At 43.9% G+C, this 23,446-nt stretch overlaps 1 protein-coding gene across 1 annotated transcript; it reads left to right on the forward strand.

Moving 5' to 3' along the window:
• The first annotated feature begins 2,325 nt into the window (after positions 1-2,325).
• LOC124131959 (sulfotransferase 1B1-like) lies at positions 2,326-22,591 on the forward strand. Its single transcript, XM_046495500.2, has 6 exons — positions 2,326-2,423; positions 8,934-9,111; positions 10,523-10,846; positions 13,260-13,363; positions 19,868-20,030; positions 21,593-22,591. The coding sequence occupies exons 2-6, from the start codon at positions 8,952-8,954 to the stop codon at positions 21,703-21,705; spliced, it is 864 nt and encodes a 287-aa protein (XP_046351456.2). The 5' UTR covers positions 2,326-2,423; positions 8,934-8,951; the 3' UTR covers positions 21,706-22,591.
• The last annotated feature ends 855 nt before the right edge of the window (positions 22,592-23,446 follow it).

A 23,446-nucleotide genomic window follows, 5' to 3' on the forward strand; every position in this document is an offset into this window, starting at 1 on the left:
GGCGTTGCAGACTGATTTTTGCAATATTGTTGAGTGAGTGAGTGAGTACGGTTTTACGCTGCTTTTAGCAGTATTCCAGCAATATCACGGCGGGGGACACCAGAAATGGGTTTCACACATTGTACCCATGTCGGGAATCGAACCCGGGTCTTCAGCGTGACGAGCGAACGCTTTAACCACTAGGCTACCCGACTGCCCCGCAATATTGTTGAACATTGTGTATGTAAAGTATGATTGTTTTGAATAAAGATACGATAAACTTACCGTTAGTTAGACGGTCACTGATCAGACAACAAAAATAAAGTCGAATTGGAACGTAAGGTGAATAAGGATTTCTGGTTCTGCATGTATATCTTATATCTTATCCACAAGTTAACTTTCCGTCTACCAATGATCACATGACATTTGTCTTGGCAAAATACCTTGTTCCTTTAGCCATCCATGAGTCAGTGATGAGTTAGAATTCATCAGCTCGAAAATGGACCAATTATCCTTAAACCCAATGGTTCTCTATTTGATTTCGGAAATTCCCCTAAAGTGTGGATGCCATACTATTCTAAAATCATACAGAAAGTTGCTATAAAATATTTTAAAAACTCAGAATGTGTATTTGACATACATGCCGTCTTAATATATATACTCTTGAAATGGATCGAACGTTATATATTAACTATTCCATACTATAAATAAATAATGAAATAATATACTCTTGAAGTACTGTCTGTATGTGGGTATGGGTGGGTAATAAAATAATGCATCACCAGATTTGCCGACGTCGGGGAGAAATTGAAATTAGACCAAAAAGAAAACCTGTACTGAAGCTGTCAGCCTTATAATCGAAGATGTGGATTTAAGAACCCAAATAAAATCTTATTTCGGAAACTTGCATTCCAGGTATTTTATTCACCAGTTATTTTCCCACTAATGGGTAAAAACAGAATGGTTTTGTGTTTATATTCATCTATATTTAATTTCAGTATATACTGGACAGTTATTAAGGGGAATAAACTAAATACATCGGGTAAGACGTCACTCAAAACGGCAAGAAAAACGTCTCATAAATCACGTAAAAATAATTAATTACCTATAGGGATAGAAATAATCGAGTTACTAAAATTCGTATGTGCACTGGTGCAATATCGTTCACTACACTAGTATATATTGTTTGTGTCGTCCGTGCGGCATTGTTATCATTTCCAATCTTATTCTGACACTAGAAATGACGTCATAGCTGAAAACTGTTGACGTCATTTGACAATTGTGGTGTTCTAAGACGGCGGCCGTGATCAGTGCTTTTCTTTAAAGGAAATCTCAAATGGATTAAGAAATAATAGGTAACATAGCGGGTATTACACTCGCATGTTTGTCATACTGATTTTACGAAACTCGTCTGAGAATAAATGTATTGCCTTCGCTCTCGTTCGGGAAAAATAATATTGCGTCGGGGGCGTTTTTTAGTCAACTTTTGGGAATTCCTGGTTATGATCATTGACCAAAAGTAATCTATGCATGCATGTTGTAAGATTCAACTGAATGGATCGTTGACTTGGTAGATTGTGTTTCATTGTACCCCGACGGCCATTCGTCACCACTTGCCCCTTTCCGTAACCGGCTTGTCCCGGAATGTTATGAGTTGGTCACGAATGCCCCGACGGCATGGGACGTTGTCTAAATCAACCACTGGTTAAGTTGTCAGGGACAAACTCGATTATTTACAGGCCGCCCTGACATCGCTGGAATATTGTAGACTGCAGTAAAAAAAGTAAATCGCAATGTTTTAGATATATTTAAGAGAGGAAAGACACCTATGAAATATCTGAATTTACATTTTCTTTGAGTTTCGACAAAGGAAGGCTTATATTGTATAATAATATATGTCAAATGTTTACAAAGAAATAATTCATGTAAGCGTTTCTCGGACAAAACTGTGCAACTTCATACCAAATTTTATTATATATGTATCTTGTTCACAAACTGACGCATGAAAAGGATTTTTTTCTGTACTGTACTGCAGAGAAAAATACTCCGTGCTGCGAGGGTCTTCAAAATGCAGCTAAAACATATGGGTTTGCCTAGCTTCAACAAGTGATAAGTCTTCCAATAAATGTAATCACTAATGTGGTGGTATCAAACTTCATCTTTGAGTGCGTGTATGTCTAACAAGTTCTTCCGTGTAAGTGAAATGTTCACAGGCCCCGTATTTGTCCAAGTCCGCCATCTTTGTCCCTCGGCGTGCCTTCTCCTCAGTGTGCGCGGAGGCTCCAGAAAGCGCTTTCAGCGTGCGTTTCATTCATTAGGAAATATTCGGAGTTGCTCGCTGGCGCCTCGGCACCAAACGGCTCATTGAATGCACCTCGTTTTACTCTTTCAACACTGTTGGCCGGTACACCGACCAAGAAGCCACGAGAAACCAGATACCGCAGGCAAGTACACCGGCCAGGTCACATCAAAATAGTATATAAGTTTATTAACCTACCTGTCATATCATTCATTTATTCAATCTATCACATTTCGAAATGCCTGAAATACGTATTACATTGCAATTTATAATTTTTTTATCAATAGATTAAAAGATTATCCACTCATCCCTCAATGTTATTGAAAATAAAATTCTCGGACACACACTTCGACAACGTGTCCTAATCGAAACATGTCAAACAGCAAAAGACGTTTCAAGCAAATCGTTATATATATTATACAAAGTAATAAATACAATTAACAAAAATATATCTAAAAGTTGCCAAACTGACATCGAAGTTGTTATTTCCATCTTTTTGTGCGATCGCGTGTAATGTAAGTCAAATGACATCTCGGCTTTCTTTGCCTCTATTTCTCGGCTCGTACACGATGCCAAAATATATGCATAAGAAATCTTTGTCACAGCTCATTACCAAGCACTATGCATCCATGAAGTTCCGTATTTTTTATATATGTCGCCGACAGCCTGATTTCTACTATTATCTTAAGGCTGCCCCTCCACTGTCTACATATAAGGAGTTGTACGTGCGGCCCGTTCCCGGCTTAACGACTATTTCACGGGCTTCTACCTATGACGTCATGCCAATTTGAACTCACAGTCAATTGTCACCTGTCAGCCTGATGGGGTTTTAGGGTGGTTGTTTAACGCCGCACTCGGCAATATTCCAGCAATATGACGGCGGTCTGTAAATAATCGAGTCTGGACCAGACAATCCAGTGATCGATATCATGAGCATCGATCCACGCAATTGGAATCGATGACATGCATCAACCAAATCAGCGAGCCTGACCACCTGATCCCGTTAGTCGCTTCTTACGACAAGCAAAGTCGCCTTTTACGGCAAGCATGGGCTGCTGAAGACCTATTTTTACCCCGGAATCTTCACGGGTCTGTCTCATGTTGACGTTTCATGTTACAGGTACGCACCTCTCTTTCATACCCCTTCTACATCTATATCTAATTGCTAATGTATCAATTATATTGAATATAGTACTTAATAACCGATCAAGTAATGAAACTTCAAAGTGGTAAAGAATTGATCGCGTATATTGTAAACATCGCGCTAATCGCTATTACTAACTTAATCACTGCACTAGCATAGCACGTCAGACAGTGTGTGAAAGGAATAATACTATATGTATATATGTTTCATATTTTAATACCGTTTTATACCAAAAACACAATTTTATGGATCACTGACTTCGCGCCATAAGTGTGACGTCAGTATATTATCTCATTATAAACGCACGAGCATGCACAGCCAATCAGTTGTTATATAATTTTTATTAAATATATTGCCATATTTTACTCCTAACAAGGGGGCGGTCGGGTAGCCTAGTGGTTAAAGCGTTCGCTCGTCACGCCGAAGACCCGGGTTCGATTCCCGACATGGGTACAATGTGTGAAGCCCATTTCTGGTGTCCCCCGCCGTGATATTGCTGGAATATTGCTAAAAGCGGCGTAAAACCATACTCACTCACTACTCCTAGCAATATTATATATATCATATATAATACGCACCGTCAATTGTCACGTGTCAGCCTGGTAGGATGGCCGACAGTACTCAACACTTTTCTCATGTTGACGTTTCATGTTACAGGCAAAAAATACATTTTAAAGAAACTCCGTCTTCGAATACTTGTCTGTGACGACTAGAAGCCTGACCCTGCGACATAATGGCGCCCGAACAGGGACGGACTTTTCATTACACCTGAGCAACACAACGTCGACGACCCCGCTTTCACGACGAGGCTTATGGACTTGTTACGTCGACCACTCATGTATCGATCATGATACTGCATACAACCTACCAACACGTGACTGATTACGATTACTGTGAGTGACTGTGTGATACCTGTGATATAGACATCAACCATGTGTTTATCTGTGATACTTCCGCCTGTGATATTCTGTGATTAACTTTTAACAAGTGATCATCATCAGACTTAGACTTGTACATCATCGTCTATTATATAAACACTTCATCCTCTGTGTCACCGTGACTTCCATATCATAATATAATAATATACACGAATTTCATAATATATTTACAACCATTTAAATGCACAGTCAATGCTTATTACTAAATTCGACAACGTAAAACATGTTTTATCTACAATAGTAGACCAGAAACAGTTGTATATATCAAAACAGACACAAATGACATATTTATAAATATTCAAGGTGTAGGAATACATACTGTGGCGTGACATGAATCAGGTGATCGTTAAATTTATGCACATAACTTGACGCGCCTACACAGTCAGTAGCCAATCAACGGAGAGTAGGATCAAAACAATGTTCATTGGACCTGTCAATTAAGGGAAGAGGCGAAAAGAACTGCAACAGTCAGACTAACTGTAACGAACCGGAAGAAATATGTCCGGGAGAAGGCGGCTGTTTCAAATAACATGGTCAATTACCGCCAAATTCAAACATTACTTCCCTGATTACGGGAAAACACAGTTGGAAAAAAAGCTAGTTAGAAATGAAACCCGAAGACATGAAAGTTGAACCAAGGCGAGCGGGGGAAAAAAACAGGCAAGCGTGCCTCCACGCTTGCTGTTTCATTCATTCTCGTCCTTCGGTCTCCAAGGGTAGTTTGGACAATGAATATGCATGAAAGTCGCTAAATGTTCTGTGCATGACGATACACGTGAGCAGAAAGGGAATTCCCTCGACTGTAATATTGGGATTCACCGACATTCCGCAGTAATAAAAGTAGTGCGCCTCGGTGGGCGTGGCTTAATCTTTTACAATCATTGAGATGAATGCAACATCACGTGACCAATTCAGCTAATCAGAATGCAGGAATTTCAATGAACACAACGAAAATTTAATTATTGCCCCCAAAATACTTTGTACATGAACTTGTGTTCTATCTGAAAACCTATAGGTGCATTATACGCCTATCCTTTTTAAGCTAGAATATTAACTACTGCTTTTTATACTCTTAGTTCCTGTGTTTATAGTATTTAGTTCAGCATTTGGTTTTAGTTTAGTTTAGTTTAAATTTAGTTTCATTGCCATGTCTTAATTTCATCGTCAGTAAAAAGACGATATTCAGTGTTGTCAATAATCTTGGGGGTTCGTTGCTGTTCATTGTTTACATAACGTGATTGCATGTGTGAGCGCGTCCGTCACGTACACTTGCACTAATAACAGCTGCATTCGCGTTATACTTTTCCGCGTTGTTTGGCCGCGTTCGCGTTAAGGTAAATGTAACTTAGTTTTCATCAATTATTTGACTTTGTTTTATATCAATAAAGTGTTAGTACAGTGTATATACCTGCACCCCCCTGTCAAGTTAGCATTTGTCTGTCCTATACACCAATCCTCATACTTTACCTGTCGGCGATTGTCTCCCTTGGTATTCTCTTCGTCTTGGTGACCGCCTCCGTGGTCTAGTGGTAGAGCGTCCGCCCGGAGAGCGGAAGGTCCGGGGTTCAATCCCTGGCCGCGTCATACAAAAAGACGTTAGAAGATTGTACTTGTTGTTAACCTGTCTCGACATTAAGGGGCTCAAACAATTACTGGTCGGCTCGGAGTCAGTATACTGTGTCTGAGTGGGGTATTCATGTTAAACTGTGGCATGGTATATCAGTGAGCTAGCACTATAAATCGGCATCAGTCCGGAATAGTACAAGCAAGCAGCCACACAAACACACACACGTACATGCACGTCGCTATATAAGTGCAATAATTTTGGACGCGACGTTAAACCCCATTTCACCTCACCTCACCACTGTGAAGGCTGCTGGACCTGTCAGCCTGATAGGATGGCCGACAGCACTCAACACTTTTCTCATGTTGACGTTTCATGTTACAGGCAAATAAATACATTTTAAAGAAACTCCGTCTTCGAAAACTTGTCTGGGACCACTAGAAGCCTGACCCTGCGACATATATACTGAACCGCAAATGAAACGTCACTTCAAGTAATATTGCATGAAAAGTTGTCATTTAAATATCTGGGTAATTTTTGTAAAAGTTTCTAAAATTTGACATTACTTTGTCCGGTAAAAATGAAATTTTATGATAAAGGAACAAAGCAGATGACAATAAAACCGATCGCCCAAACGCATCACGGCAATGGCCATGGTAACCCGATGCATGTGAGTTCCGTGCAAATTGAAATGCACTTGCGTTCCCCCATTTCTTGCCCTATAAAAATCCACCCAGATCGGATAACATTCATTCGTTATTGAATTGCTACCACATGCCAAGATTGACAAGAAATCAGCGACACCAGGCCCTTTGAGGATTGCAAGCTTGACAAACCGCCCGGCAAGTAGCCAATGCATTTCAAGTCCACGTAAGGACCATATACAGGCTCCAGCAACGGTACCAGACCACCAACACTACAGATGACGACCACGTAGTGGAAGACCCAGGGTCACCACCCGACTTCAGGATCGTCAGATTGTGCGACAGCATCTTCAAGATCGTTTTGTTACTGCAGGGGGCACGGGTGGCCCAGTCGTCTGAGGCGCCGAGATTCGCTGTGCAGAGTTGCGTCCCTTGGGCACGCGAGAAACCTATGATTGTGGGTTCGAATCCCGTTTCGCCCCGATTATGTTTCCAGGTTTGTCAGCACCAATACCGTGCTCGTGGGTGTATTCTAAATGGATGATACTGGCAGTCTCCATCAGCAAACTCTACATCATACCCGTGCTCGTGGGTTTCATCGAAGTGGTAAACGTCTGAGACCTGCATCACTTTGGGCTTTCCTCCCACATTAAGCTGACACGCCGCGATATAACTGAAATACTGTTAAAAGCGGCGTTAAACCCAACTCACTCACTCACTCACTGGTACTACAACGCCGTCCAGTGAGAGACGTGAGTGAGTGAGTGAGTTTGGTTTTGCGCCACTTTAAAAAACAATAGATGCAGATCTAAGACGTTTATCACTTCGGAGAGGCGTGTTTTCTTGTACGATGAACAACGACTACGAGTCGTGCAATTCTTATGAGATATCAACAGTATGTACAGCCTCTTTAAGGATGTTAATAAAATGTACAAGCTTTAAAAAAAAATTACCCAAATTTTAATGATGGTGACTCCCTGACTAGAATCCAACCTCGGAAATGTGGCTCAAGTCAAATTTACGAACTGGTTGATTAAGTTTGGTATTTCCCGCAAACTTCACGTTGATTATCTGTACTTTTTCTCTCAATACCATTCTTGGATGCGATCGCTCGGCCACTGGGAATCTGCGTTACTCAGCTAAATCTGTGGGGAACAACTACTCACTGGACAATTTCCTCTAAAAAATAACGTCTTCCAATATAGTTATGACCTCATCAAATTGCGAGCGCATATTCAAATCTCCAGAAATGATTTAAAGATAAAACAAAGTTTTATTGTGAAATAAACCACACTTCGTTCTTCATTGTTCTTTGCGATTTATCGCGTAGCTTTCTTATATTTATATTTAGAATATATGATATTTACGTCATGAAAATACTCTCGGGAAATTGTAGATCGTACACAATACTCACGCTCTTACTCACTTACTCGAGGTTTCCACCAGCAAGGAACAGATATAAGTCATGTATTTGTACGTGACAGGAGACAGCAGGTAATGTCACGTGTCCTTCTGAAGCGAGGACGAGACCAACATGTCCCTGATGAATATGAACAACTGGTACAGTTCAATTGTAGGCAGGGCTCAGAGTAACGCAATCATCGTTAATAGACACGGGCAAGTACCCGTAAACATCATTTGTTACAAGTTCGTCTTTTTCCCGCATTGGACGTACTTGTGCTCACCAGGCAACAGCAGAAAGCAAATGAAGCGATCATAAAATCTGCATAACTGTGTTTGTTGAATTTATGTCGACAAAATAAGATATGTGACTAGCTTCAATAGCGTCACTAAATTTATCACGCTTTGCTGCTATTAATCGATACTTTGTAGCGATCTGACCGATGATAGTGATTTTGAACGATTAAGAAAACAAATATATTGTAAACAGAATTAATTAAGCCTCAATAAAATCCGAATAACATTGTCCTGGTCGTGCTTCTGTTTAATTTAAGTATTGTAGTTTTATGCTGACCAATGAAAAGACGATTTGACGAATATATCGGTTATATATTTAAAGGAGAAGAAGCATTGTAAATACAACGCATCTGTCTGTCTATCTACCTAAATGTTTATGTAGGTTTGACGGACGGTGGGGTAGCCTGGTGATTAAAGCGTTCGTTCGTCACGCCGAATGTCCGGGTTCGACTCTCCACATGGGTACAATATGTGAAGCCCCCTCCTGGTATCCCCCAACCCCCGCCGTGATATTGATGGGATATTGCTAAAAAGGGCGTAAATCAAAACTCACTCACTCGTGTATGTCCAACCAGCTCTCTATTGTACACTGGCGATGATAGAGATATTCACATTTCTCCATCAGTTGCGACTTATCTTTGATCCAACTGTTCTGTTTTCTGTGCAGTCCCGTTGAACGCTGACAATGTCCGTCAAGAAAGTCCCGGATGCTGCAGGATGCACTTTGACCTTGCTGGACGTGGACGGGCGCATGTTCCCCACCTTTCCTGCTGACGTCATCAGGAGCGTCCCCAATCTCAAGATGAGAGACGACGATATTCTTATATGTGGCTACCCGAAATCAGGTAACAATAAATCCACGCTCCAGAATTATCGTCACGAGTAGGCAATCTACGTCATCATTAAGTGACGATTAAAGGGATTAGGCCGCTGCAAATCGACAGTCCTTGCAAATGTGGTCCACATTCAAATTCCACTTTGTGTGTCTGCTAACTCAAATTGTGTTATATTTTGTTATATTTTTATAATAATAATAAAATTAAAATAAAAATTAAAATAAATAAATAAATACAAGGTAAATGCAATGTGAAAACAACATGATAAAAACAAGGCATTCCACAGTTTTCTTAAACGAGCCAAGGATGTGGGTCTTGATCTCAATGTCATTTTGTTGATGGTTCTGTACTGCTGGACGGTACAGAAAATGAGTATCAACCAAGCGAAGTGCCATATCAAATCGGTCCAGACTCAGTTTTTCATGGAGAGGCTATCTGAACGACCACTACATTGAGTTAATGTGCAGTGTGTTGAGAAGATCAGCAACCCCGCAGAGTACTAGTCCTTTGCTTGGATGAAGTCGGCTGGCCTGAAAAGTGAAACAGAAGGCTTCCCATCGAAACCGTCAATGTGTGACTTTGCATCAAAATGTAAATATGAAATGTAGATTATGCAATGAATTTAAACAGACTGACCAACACATTGTCAGTGGATGCCCAGCTTTGGCAAAAACACAGTATCTTAAGCGACATGATGGTGTAGCTCGATCATTTTATTACCGTTTTCGCCATGCTTGCGGTTTTGACACAGAGGTTCATCCATGGTACGACCCGGAATATGTAGAGCGCGTCTTGGAAAATGATAAATACAAAATTCTTTGGAATAGGCCCGTATACAGCGTATGACGGATCCAACCTGATCTTGTCCTTTTACATAAATCGAATGAAATCATTTATATCATTGAATTTTCTGTCCCTTTTGACACTAATGTGATTGATAAGACAGGAAAAACATGGCAAATATGCGGACCTGGCTTTCGAAATGTCACCAAGTTGTCCGACTTCCCATTGTTGCCTTAGGTTTGGTACCTCCCAATATGTTGACTGACATTGGGAGAGTACCCGGGTTTGCTACCAGGAATACAGCCCTTCTGACAATCTGGGTAATGCAGAAGGCTTCAGTGTTGGTAAGTCTTCACATTCTCCGAAAAGTCATGGGTGGGTTTGACTAGGCAGCGCTTCCTGGGAGAAGTCCCATTCGCTGTCTGGGCTGCGTCTAGAGGGGCCCTGACCTGATGATGAGCCTAACCAGCCCTGACTGCCAGGATCACCCAAACTCTCTTTGCTGCATTTTTTTTATTTTAATCTGTAAATAATAATAATAATAAAAATGGGATAAAACAAGGACCGCAGGCTCGGAGTCAGTATACTGTCTGAGAGGGATATCAAGTCTTGAATGTGTTTCCTGGTTCTATTCTAGGCACCCATTGGTTGTTTGAGGTGTCACGTGTTCTGTTGAGCGGGTCATGTGACGATGGAGGGATGGAGAAGAATGACTTGATGATCGAAATGAAGTCACATGATCACCTGGCCAAAATGGCGTCCCCCAGAATATTAAACACTCACGTCCAGTTCGACTCGTTACCCAAGGAGATACATCAGAAGAAGACCAAGATAATATACCTGCTACGCAACCCTAAAGATGCGGCGGTTTCATTTTATAACCACCATCGCAAACTGGTGCAGTATTACGACTATCATGGAATATTCAAGGATTATCTGCCCTTGTGGGTTGAAGGAAAAGGTAGGATTGTTTTGTTTGTTTGTTTGTTGTTTAACGCCGCACTTAGCAATATTCCAGCTATGTGACGGCGGTCTGTAAATAATCGAGTCTGGAGTAGACAACCCAGTGATTGACGTCATGAGCATCGATCCCCGCAATTGGGATACGATGACATACATCAACCACGTCAGCGAGCCTGATCCCGTTAGTTGCCTCTTACAACAAGTATAATCGCCTTTCACGGCAGACATGGGCTGCTAAAGACCTATTCTACCCCGGATCTTCACGGGTGTGGCGAAGTTGTAGGACGATGATGATGGTTATGAGGAGGATGTAGAGAAGTAGGATGGTGATGATGTGGATAAGGAGGTGTTGAGGAGAAGTAGGATGGTGATTGATAGGATAATGGGGATGAGGAGAATGGGGTAGAGGAGAAGTAGGATGAGTGGGAGAAGGTTCAGGAGGAGACGGAGGATGAGGTAGAGGTGATGGAGAAGTAGGACGATGAGGAGTGGAGGAGGATACGTAGGATGATGATAATGATGAGGTGGTGGTGATGGAGACGTTGGATGATGGTGAGGTCGAGTTGGTGGAGAAGTGACATATGTGAAGTGGAGGATGAGAAGTAGGGTGGTGATGATGATGATGGTGGTGGTGAGGATGAGGTGGAGGAAAGAAGCATGAGGATGAAGATGAGGATGAGGATGGTTAGGATGAGGTGGAGGTTGTTAGGATGAGGTGGAGGTTGTTAGGATGAGGTGGAGGAGAAGTGGGATGATGATGATGGTGAGGATGAGGTGGAGGTTGTGAGGATGATGATGGAGGAGGAGAAGCAGGAGGAAGAAGGTTCTCAAACTAACCACTTTCCGAATATGCTGACAACGTATATTTTGTTGTTGCTTTTGATAAATCGTTTGCGGGACATGAGTGAGTCTCCAAGTTGTGTTTAGTCCCTCTCTCAAAGAAACAAATGTAAGCCTTGAAGTGCTGTATGATATGGTGCATTTTGGGAACATTTTGAAAATGGCACAGCCCGACTGTCATGTTCAAGATCTTTTTCCGATGTTAACTGTTTCCCCCAAAAAGATGGTTTTATTTTTCTACCGTCTTTTCTACCGCAGATGGTGATGAGAAATATAGATATTAAATTTCGTGTTTTCTCACTTTTGATTGCGCATTTGACTTACGAGAGAGAATTTATGGATGTGAACTTCGTTATTATGAGGAACACAACGTTTTGGAGTATATTCTTACTCCATCAGGTAAATGAATGCCTGATGAAGGCGTATACTCCGAACCGTTGTGGTCTTCATAATAACGAAGTTGACATCAATACATTCTCTCTCTTATGTTTATCTTTTCTCAATGCCATTCAAAGACTTGCATGACTTGCGGACAATATTCTACTAACTATATCTTCTTGCATCACATGAAGATGAAGATCCACTAGCCTATATGAAAGCCCAGTTTCTGCCATTGCAACCTCAGTTGGCTTGACTCGATCATGGCGCAACCCCGCGTAGAACAAGAGTGGTGGCCCTTGTGATGAAAACGCGCTATCCAATCAGATCGCTGTTCTAATTTGGAATGGCTTTTCAAACATGACTACCATAACAGACTACCTGGTTGATCGGATAACGAAAAGATTTGAGATTTCATCCCTCATAGGCTAACAAAATAACAGATTACCACAGTAAAGAAACTTAATACTGCCATATGTCGCCCTTACAAAAATAAAGGCATACAGACGACACAGCATCACGTAACATGAAACGCTCATTGGGGATTGTCTGAAAATAGCACTGCATCTCAGTCAATGCGATAAGCGTAAAGTCGTAAAGCAATTAAATTTGCACACTGATACATAAGAGTAATTGTGCAAATTTGAACCACTTCGAAAATATTTGTCTTCGCTGAATTTGTGGAATCAATCCAGCACATTCGACAGGCGATGGCTGTGGTCGTAGAAGCGACCATGTTTTCAGAACCAGGATGTTGAATTTGTAAAATGGTCTCTGATTGGACTATCGATATATGTGATAGTCCTCTCATATCTTATCACCGAAAAGAAGGCTTGAAGTGGCAAGGGCAGAAACTATGCTTTGATATAGGCTAGTGGACGCTTTTTCCACGAGAAGATGATGGCCTTGCGGACTTGTGACTTCCTGATGAAAATATCCCCCCTTTGTTTCAGAAATCAGCCGATGATTGAAACAATAATACTAATAATGTCATGATGATATACTGTAAACTACGGTTATGACGAACTCCAAGGGACCACTAATTTTAGTTCGTATTAACCGTGGTTCGTTATAAGCATATATATATAGCATATATACAACAAATGGCCAGGACTAGAAACTAGGTTCGTTATATCGGTCAGTTCGTTATAAGCGTGTTTGTTATCAACGTAGTTTACTTTATTCGTCAACAGTTGACTATGGATCGTGGTTTGATTACGTCCGAAGCTGGCAAGAAGGGCTCACAAGGCACCCGGATGTTCCGTCGATCAGTGTGGTGTATGAAGACATGAAGGAAGTAGGTGACACGATGGCGTGGTTTGTATTTCAGGACATAGAGTATGTACAGATTAAAACAAGAGTACAGTAAGCAGAGTTTACAGTGTGTCTTGTCACGTCTGAATATAACACGATCACGATACGCAGATGTGACTAGCTTCCGGTTCACGATATTCATTGCGTTTTACATTACTGCAGCATATATGCACAGATTGTCGACCGGTCGTACTGTCAATATAAGTAAGCTATCACTTTCCGGATGATCCCCGATTATTCAGTGTATATGTCAACATTGGATTATAATAAATGACCGCATCCGTGGTCTAGTGGTAGAGCGTCCGCCCGGAGAGAGGAAGGTCCGGGCTTCGATCCTCGGCCGCGTCATACTAAAAGACGTTAAACTATGACTTGTTGTTACCCTGCCTTGCGCTCGACATTAAGGGGCTAAAACTGGTCGGCTCGGAAACAGTATATACTGTGTCTCAATGGGGTATTCATGTTAAACTGCGGCTTGGTATCTCAATTGGTGTGAAGCCAATTTCTGGTGTCCCCCGCCGTGACATTGCTGGAATATTGCTATAAGCGGCATGAAACCATACTCACTCACTATGTAAGTAGGCTAGCACTAATAATCGGCATCAGTCCGGACTAGTACCAAGAGCCACACACACACGTGCATGCACGTCGCTACATAAGTGCAATAACATAGGACGCGACGTTAAACCCCATTCCCCCTCACCTTCACCTTGTTGTCAATGACGCGGAACTTCCCTCTTCGTGAGTGAGGACATAGGGGAATTATCTGATCAGGATAATCAGCGTCGAGGATTCTAGATGCCCGGTCCGACTGAACAAAGCATTCAAACAATTATCTGTTTTCTGTTCCTCAAAACGAATATGATCGAGGAATTCGGAATGCAAATAACATAAAACCGCGCTATCATATTGTTGTGAATCTTTGATACAATTTGTCGTTTGTAGACCCCATCTCATCCACACTCGAAGGTGACTCCACACTCAACTGAATCAAGAACCTTTCATTGTCAATTGGAGGTCAAGGATCGCTTAGTGTTCACCTGACGTGACCTTCTATTGAGGTCATACCTCATATGCCTGAAACCCCAGTTGGGAGATATCCCAGTTGCGAGGTACCCCAGTTGGGAGATATCCCAGTTGGGAGGTACCCCAGTTGGGAGGTACCCCATTTGCGAAGTACCCCAGTTGGGAGATACCCCAGTTGCGAAGTACCCCAGTTGGGAGATACCCCAGTTGCGAAGTACCCCAGTTGGGAGATACCCCAGTTGCGAAGTACCCCAGTTGGGAGATACCCCAGTTGCGAAGTACCCCAGTTGGGAGATACCCCAGTTGCGAAGTACCCCAGTTGCGAAGTACCCCAGTTGGGAGATACCCCAGTTGGGAGATATCCCAGTTGCGAAGTACCCCAGTTGGGAGATACCCCAGTTGCGAAGTACCCCAGTTGGGAGATACCCCAGTTGCGAAGTACCCCAGTTGGGAGATACCCCAGTTGCGAAGTACCCCAGTTGCGAAGTACCCCAGTTGGGAGATACCCCAGTTGGGAGATACCCCAGTTGCGAAGTACCCCAGTTGCGAAGTACCACAGTTGGGAGATACCCCAGTTGCGAAGTACCCAAGTTGGGAGATACCCCAGTTGCGAAGTACCCCAGTTGGGAGATACCCCAGTTGCAAAGTACCCCTGTTGGGAGATACCCCAGTTGGGAGATACCCCAGTTGGGAGATATGCCAGTTGGGAGGTACCCCAGTTGGGAGGTACCCCATTTGCGAAGTACCCCAGTTGGGAGATACCCCAGTTGCGAAGTACCCCAGTTTGGAGATACCCCAGTTGCGAAGTACCCCAGTTGCGAAGTACCCCAGTTGGGAGATACCCCAGTTGCGAAGTACCCCAGTTGGGAGATACCCCAGTTGCGAAGTACCCCAGTTGGGAGATACCCCAGTTGAGAGGTACCCCAGTTGGGAGGTACCCCATTTGCGAAGTACCCCAGTTGGGAGATACCCCAGTTGCGAAGTACCCCAGTTGGGAGATACCCCAGTTGCGAAGTACCCCAGTTGCGAAGTACCCCAGTTGGGAGGTACCCCAGTTGGGAGATACCCCAGTTGGGAGATACCCCAGTTGGGAGATACCCCAGTTGCGAAGAACCCCAGTTGGGAGATACCCCAGTTGCGAAGTACCCCAGTTGGGAGGTACCCCAGTTGGGAGATACCCCAGTTGGGAGATACCCCAGTTGCGAAGAACCCCAGTTGGGAGATACCCCAGTTGCGAAGTACCCCAGTTGCGAAGTACCCCAGTTGGGAGATACCCCAGTTGCGAAGCACCCCAGTTGGGAGATACCCCAGTTGCGAAGTACCCCAGTTTCGAAGTACCCCAGTTGGGATATACCCCAGTTGGGAAATACCCCAGTTGCGAAGTACCCCAGTTGGGAGATATCCCAGTTGCGAGGTACCCCAGTTGGGAGATATCCCAGTTGGGAGGTACCCCAGTTGGGAGGTACCCCATTTGCGAAGTACCCCAGTTGGGAGATACCCCAGTTGCGAAGTACCCCAGTTGGGAGATACCCCAGTTGCGAAGTACCCCAGTTGCGAAGTACCCCAGTTGGGAGATACCCCAGTTGGGAGATACCCCAGTTGCGAAGTACCCCAGTTGGGAGATACTCCAGTTGCGAAGTACCACAGTTGGGAGATACCCCAGTTGCGAAGTACCCAAGTTGGGAGATACCCCAGTTGCGAAGTACCCCAGTTGGGAGATACCCCAGTTGCGAAGTACCCCAGTTGGGAGATACCCCAGTTGAGAGGTACCCCAGTTGGGAGGTACCCCATTTGCGAAGTACCCCAGTTGGGAGATACCCCAGTTGCGAAGTACCCCAGTTGGGAGATACCCCAGTTGCGAAGTACCCCAGTTGCGAAGTACCCCAGTTGGGAGGTACCCCAGTTGGGAGATACCCCAGTTGGGAGATACCCCAGTTGGGAGATACCCCAGTTGCGAAGAACCCCAGTTGGGAGATACCCCAGTTGCGAAGTACCCCAGTTGGGAGGTACCCCAGTTGGGAGATACCCCAGTTGCGAAGAACCCCAGTTGGGAGATACCCCAGTTGCGAAGTACCCCAGTTGCGAAGTACCCCAGTTGGGAGATACCCCAGTTGCGAAGCACCCCAGTTGGGAGATACCCCAGTTGCGAAGTACCCCAGTTTCGAAGTACCCCAGTTGGGATATACCCCAGTTGGGAAATACCCCAGTTGCGAAGTACCCCAGTTGGGAGATATCCCAGTTGCGAGGTACCCCAGTTGGGAGATATCCCAGTTGGGAGGTACCCCAGTTGGGAGGTACCCCATTTGCGAAGTACCCCAGTTGGGAGATACCCCAGTTGCGAAGTACCCCAGTTGGGAGATACCCCAGTTGCGAAGTACCCCAGTTGGGAGATACCCCAGTTGCGAAGTACCCCAGTTGGGAGATACCCCAGTTGCGAAGTACCCCAGTTGGGAGATACCCCAGTTGCGAAGTACCCCAGTTGCGAAGTACCCCAGTTGGGAGATACCCCAGTTGGGAGATATCCCAGTTGCGAAGTACCCCAGTTGGGAGATACCCCAGTTGCGAAGTACCCCAGTTGGGAGATACCCCAGTTGCGAAGTACCCCATTTGGGAGATACCCCAGTTGCGAAGTACCCCAGTTGCGAAGTACCCCAGTTGGGAGATACCCCAGTTGGGAGATACCCCAGTTGCGAAGTACCCCAGTTGGGAGATACTCCAGTTGCGAAGTACCACAGTTGGGAGATACCCCAGTTGCGAAGTACCCAAGTTGGGAGATACCCCAGTTGCGAAGTACCCCAGTTGGGAGATACCCCAGTTGCAAAGTACCCCTGTTGGGAGATACCCCAGTTGGGAGATACCCCAGTTGGGAGATATGCCAGTTGGGAGGTACCCCAGTTGGGAGGTACCCCATTTGCGAAGTACCCCAGTTGGGAGATACCCCAGTTGCGAAGTACCCCAGTTTGGAGATACCCCAGTTGCGAAGTACCCCAGTTGCGAAGTACCCCAGTTGGGAGATACCCCAGTTGCGAAGTACCCCAGTTGGGAGATACCCCAGTTGCGAAGTACCCCAGTTGGGAGATACCCCAGTTGAGAGGTACCCCAGTTGGGAGGTACCCCATTTGCGAAGTACCCCAGTTGGGAGATACCCCAGTTGCGAAGTACCCCAGTTGGGAGATACCCCAGTTGCGAAGTACCCCAGTTGCGAAGTACCCCAGTTGGGAGGTACCCCAGTTGGGAGATACCCCAGTTGGGAGATACCCCAGTTGGGAGATACCCCAGTTGCGAAGAACCCCAGTTGGGAGATACCCCAGTTGCGAAGTACCCCAGTTGGGAGGTACCCCAGTTGGGAGATACCCCAGTTGGGAGATACCCCAGTTGCGAAGAACCCCAGTTGGGAGATACCCCAGTTGCGAAGTACCCCAGTTGCGAAGTACCCCAGTTGGGAGATACCCCAGTTGCGAAGCACCCCAGTTGGGAGATACCCCAGTTGCGAAGTACCCCAGTTTCGAAGTACCCCAGTTGGGATATACCCCAGTTAGGAAATACCCCAGTTGCGAAGTACCCCAGTTGGGAGATACCCCAGTTGCGAAGTACCCCAGTTGGGAGATACCCCAGTTGGGAGATATCCCAGTTGGGAGGTACCCCAGTTTGGAGGTACCCCATTTGCGAAGTACCCCAGTTGGGAGATACCCCAGTTGCGAAGTACCCCAGTTGGGAGATACCCCAGTTGCGAAGTACCCCAGTTGCGAAGTACCCCAGTTGGGAGATACCCCAGTTGGGAGATACCCCAGTTGCGAAGTACCCCAGTTGGGAGATACCCCAGTTGCGAAGTACCCCAGTTGGGAGATACCCCAGTTGCGAAGTATCCCAGTTGCGAAGTACCCCAGTTGGGAGATACCCCAGTTGCGAGGTACCCCAGTTGGGAGGTACCCCATTTGCGAAGTACCCCAGTTGGGAGATACCCCAGTTGCGAAGTACCCCAGTTGGGAGATACCCCAGTTGCGAAGTACCCCAGTTGCGAAGTACCCCAGTTGGGAGGTACCCCAGTTGGGAGATACCCCAGTTGGGAGATACCCCAGTTGGGAGATACCCCAGTTGCGAAGTACCCTTGTGGGAGGTACCCCAGTTGTTAGGCAGTTGAGAGATGGCTTGTCAAAACATATAAGATTTACCGGTTGTGGTAATGGACCACAAAAAACGAACATCAGAACTTGGTGACTTGAAAAATAAGCACCCAATTCTGAATTTTTTTAAAATAAAGACAAAAGAATAAGAGGTGATTGTGATCTCAGTATATCAGATGTCTATGAACACATTCAGATTATAACTTTATAATGAGGACGAATTATTGGAAAATGTGTCACCTGAGAGTTATGATTAAAAAAATTCTCCCATAACATCAGAGGAAATAAATGTAGCTATTATGAAAAGTGAAAAAACACCTGGTGTGGACAAGTTTTTGATTGAATATGCAGATGGTTTGATTGTACCCATGAAGAATCCGGGGTAGAATTGGTCTTCATCAACCCATGCTTGTTGTAAGAGGCGACAAACGGGATCGGGTGGTCAGCCTTGCTGACTTGGTTGATGCATATCATCGTGTCCCAAATGCGTGGATCGATGCTCATGATATCAATCATTGGATTGTCTGGTCCAAACTCGATTAATTACAGATAGCTTGAGTTTTGCTGATATCTATAACTGTTCTAATTTTTTTCTGGCATTTCCTGCATTTAGACGGTTCATAAGTTGGATAAAACACCCCTTCCTCGCTTTCGGTTGAAACTGTAAAACCTTGTTCTCGGGAAAAGACCTCGGGCCTTTGCTCGCGGTTTTACATTTTCAACCAAAACCTCGGAGTCGTGTTTTAGCCTTAACTTCGACACCAGTGTATAAATACTCTCTGCTTGTTTATCATTTTAAAGATGGGGGGCACAGGTGGCCCAGTTGTCTAAGGCGCCGCGATTCGCTGTGCAGAGTTGCGTCCCTTCGGCACGCCAGAAACCTATGATTGTGGGTTCGAATCCCTGTTCGCCCCGATTATGTTTCTAGGTTTGTCAGCACCATACCCGTGCTCGTGGTTTTCACCGAAGTGGTAAACGTCTTAGACCTGCATCACCTCGGGCTTTCCTCCCACATTAAACTGACACGCCGCGATATAACTGGAATACTGTTAAAAGCGGCGTTAAACCCCAACTCGCTCACTCACTCACTCACTCACTCTTGCATCACATGAAGATGAAGATCCAGTAGCCTAAGTATATGGAAGCCCAGTTTCTGCCATTGCCATTGCAACCTCAGTCACTCACTCACTGGATTTCATCAGTTTTACTATATCAGCATGCATACCCATAGTATTCAAACCTGGTATGCGTGTCCCATTGTTATGTCGTTTTAGGGTAATTTCCACTTTTGATCAATAGATAGATGCTTGTCACACGGTGGATTTTTTTATTTCTAGGATGCCCTGTCCCAGATACGAAGAATATCTCAATTCCTGGGTTTGTCCCACGATGACGTATTTTTACGCAAAGTAGACGACTGGTGCTCCTTTAAGCGCATGCGCGAACGGAAGGGGAAGTTTGAGATACCTTCTGACGGGCAACCAATCATGTATCGCAAAGGTATGCATTGTATAGTATTCAAAGTTTGCTAAGGATCACCACTTTAATAGAGGTTATCACGCTTGTGTGTTTGGGGATGGTAAATATCCTGCATTAGGAATAAACATTGTATTTAGCGAGCTTTGGCGAGCTAAATACATAGTGTTTATTCCTAATACAGGATATTTACCATCCTCAAACACACAAGCGTGATAACCTCTTTATCATATAATGTCATTCTTTAATTCTGTGCTTGAAAATCTGGAAATCAGTTTTCCTGGAATGCGCGCATTAATATTTATTACGTCACAGGGTAAGTGATGTGTCAGTCGGAAAGTGACAGTAGCCAATATAGTTCCAACTGAAATCTGTTTTTTATACAATGGCGAAGCAACATATACGCAAAAAACAATTTGTTTTTTATTGCCCTTCGCGGCAATCCATCGGTCTGTCCACTAGAGTAACTGCCCTTTGTCAAAGGGAAGCTACTCTAACCCTAGTCTATGAGACGTCACGGCCACGGTCAGACGTTGTTGACAGTCGGTTTGTCCTGTCATAACCTTAAGAAGTGTAGTCAGATGTACACACCGCGATAAAGCAAAACAAGGTAACAATTCAAACATATTTCGCCTAAATCCAACTATTTTAAATTGTGGACAAGGTTTCAACCCGCCGAGGTCTACAAGCACAGATATGGCTACTGATCCCGCTTGGCTAAGCCTCGTGCAAAATGTTTTCGAAATTTATATCTCCAAAGTTGCCAAAACTTATAAAATGCTTTAGCTACGTCACAGTTAGACACTGATTTTCAGTATATTAGACTGTTCTTTTGATAATAATAGCAATTATCCCTGTAGTTTATCTAGATTCCCGATGGTTAATTCTGACTCGATCGCCGAATGACGAGGGCGACGCCATGTTTGTTTATAAACAGTGAAAGTAGTCCCTACTTGACATTTGATATTTGCATCTCTATCCGCATATGACCCAAACGGATATCGTTTTTATCCGTTGGCTTTATCCTGCCGAGAAACCTACCCATTATATGATAAAAAGGTAATACGTGTCAGAGTGTACATCTTTTGGAATAGCCAAAGACAATATTGCGTGAAGACATGTTAAGAACAAAAGTCCGTTATCATGTGCAATACAATACCAAGAAACAACATGTGACTAATAATAAGTCAGATCACCCGTCAAAATGAGAGTATCTGACCAAAACTTTAAAAAGGAAAAAATCACGAGTTCGTGTTTGATCCACGTGATGTGATCACAGCCTGGCACCGTCGTCTCGAGTTGCCGGAGGGACCGGGCGTCGTGATAGGCCGATCTGCAGCTCGTTCCACATGTTTCTTGGTTGGTTAACGCCGCACTCAGCAATAGTCCAGCTACATGACGGCAGTCTGCAAATAATCGAGTATGGACCAGACAATCCAGTGGTTGATATCATGAGCATCGATCCATGAAATTGGGATATGATGACATGCATCACTTTAGGCTTTTCTCCCACATCGAGCTGAAATACCGTGAAAACTGTTGAAAACGGCGTTGAACCACACTAACTCACTCACTCTCAATTTCAGGAGAGGTGGGCGACTGGAAAAACTGGTTTACAGTGGCTGACAACGAGTGGTTTGATCAAGTGTTCACAGAAAAGATGACAGATTTTGATCTGTCACTCAGATACACCATATGACATTAAGGACAACTTTAAAACAGCATTACACACATGCATACACAATATATACATACCCTTGACCATAAGCTTCATTACGGAAGTGACGTCATGACCTCCATCCTCCAGCGACCAAGCTCAAAATTTCTGTTGCTAATGACCTTGAACTCACGACCAATCAAAATTTTTATTCTTAACGAGTGGTCGGCAAATTGCTTACAAAATGGCGGCCTTTTTTGAGCGAACACTCGATATATTTTGCAACAATGATTTTATTCAGAATAACCTTCTAGCTGGACAAGATGTTGGTACACGAATACAAGTTGTATAGTGACTTCCATGTACAGAGTTCCTGTACCTAATATCGTGTAATTTGATTGGATGACTATTTGCGTCGTGTCATTCGAGCTGCACTCGAAAAGAAGCTGTAGTTGCGAATGGGACCAGACCACCATTTCACAAATCCATCTTAGCGATACTGTCAGTATTAAAGAGTTACGATCGTCTTAGCGCTGAAATCGCTTTGTGGAACGTGGCCAAGGGTACCTTTCATACTGAAATGGAGATACGATACACTGGAATCGAGAGGATGCTTGAACATTGTGACACTTTACACATGAACGCCAAGGGTATGTATCATAATGTATTGGATACTGGAGGATGCATAGTGCAGTGCTGCTTGAACATTGTGACACGTTCGCACTTGAACTCCATTATCAAAAGAAAACAACAGGGTGTTGACTTGTCAGGCGTATTGTACAGTCACCATCGTGCTGTCATTGCTTGAGCATATTATTGTATGAATATACACCCACGTGCTGAATGGCGGGAAGTATAGGGTTGTTAACATTATCAAATATATTTTTGTACTAGTCCAAGTAGGACATTAATAAACAAGCATGTTACTGTTTTATAAGTTTGCTCTTTAACGACGCACTCGGCAATCTTCAAACGATAAGAGACGCAGGCAGATCACCACTGCGCTTTGCGTTGACAAGCTTTGATGGATCTCATGATCAGCGAGAAATATCAGAGTAACTTCCCTTTGTTTTACAATCGCGGAGGAAATGAAATCTTTTTGTGCTTGAACTTTTTATGCGGTTTTTTAAAGTAAAGATCAGCGGTAATAATAAAGGAGTAATTGTTTTTCAACATTTGGACTTTGAAAGAGCGGCGCATCCGTAAACCAAGTAATAAAAAATGTCGCCCCAGACTGTAACCTTTCATTGATGGTACATTGAGCTTACATTAATGACAACTACCAATTTAACGTCGCGCTTCGATCCGCCATCTCCCAATAGCCCATACAACACGCCCAGTATAAAACTCGATAGGGGCGAACAGACTTATCCTATTATTCAAGATCTAGCATTTTGATTTTCCTTTTGGAGACATCAAGTTTGGTGTCGAACTTACATCGCAGAACTCGAGCAAGGTCATGAGCTAAAATAGCTCCACTTTGAAAGTTACAAATTTGATGTCAAGCATTGCGCAGCTCGATCTGCACATTTATCTAATCTGGGTCATGTGTTTTAACAGTAAATAACAACAGCTGTGTCATCTAACAATATAACGCATCACTGATTCAATTGCCAATCAGACATGCGAAAGGCAGACACAAGAATAAATGCATGAATGTTGTTTTACCTGGTACAAACAATGCTTTATTACCCACGTGGTGAAGATACAGGTGGTAAGATACTAAATCTGCACGACACAAGTTTGTCGTACAACGTTGACGGCGTTTTATTCGTTTTGATTG

Source organism: Haliotis rufescens, unplaced genomic scaffold (assembly GCF_023055435.1).
Source record: "Haliotis rufescens isolate VD_foot unplaced genomic scaffold, xgHalRufe1.0.p SCAF_15, whole genome shotgun sequence".
In the NCBI taxonomy this organism is placed as follows: domain Eukaryota; kingdom Metazoa; phylum Mollusca; class Gastropoda; order Lepetellida; family Haliotidae; genus Haliotis; species Haliotis rufescens.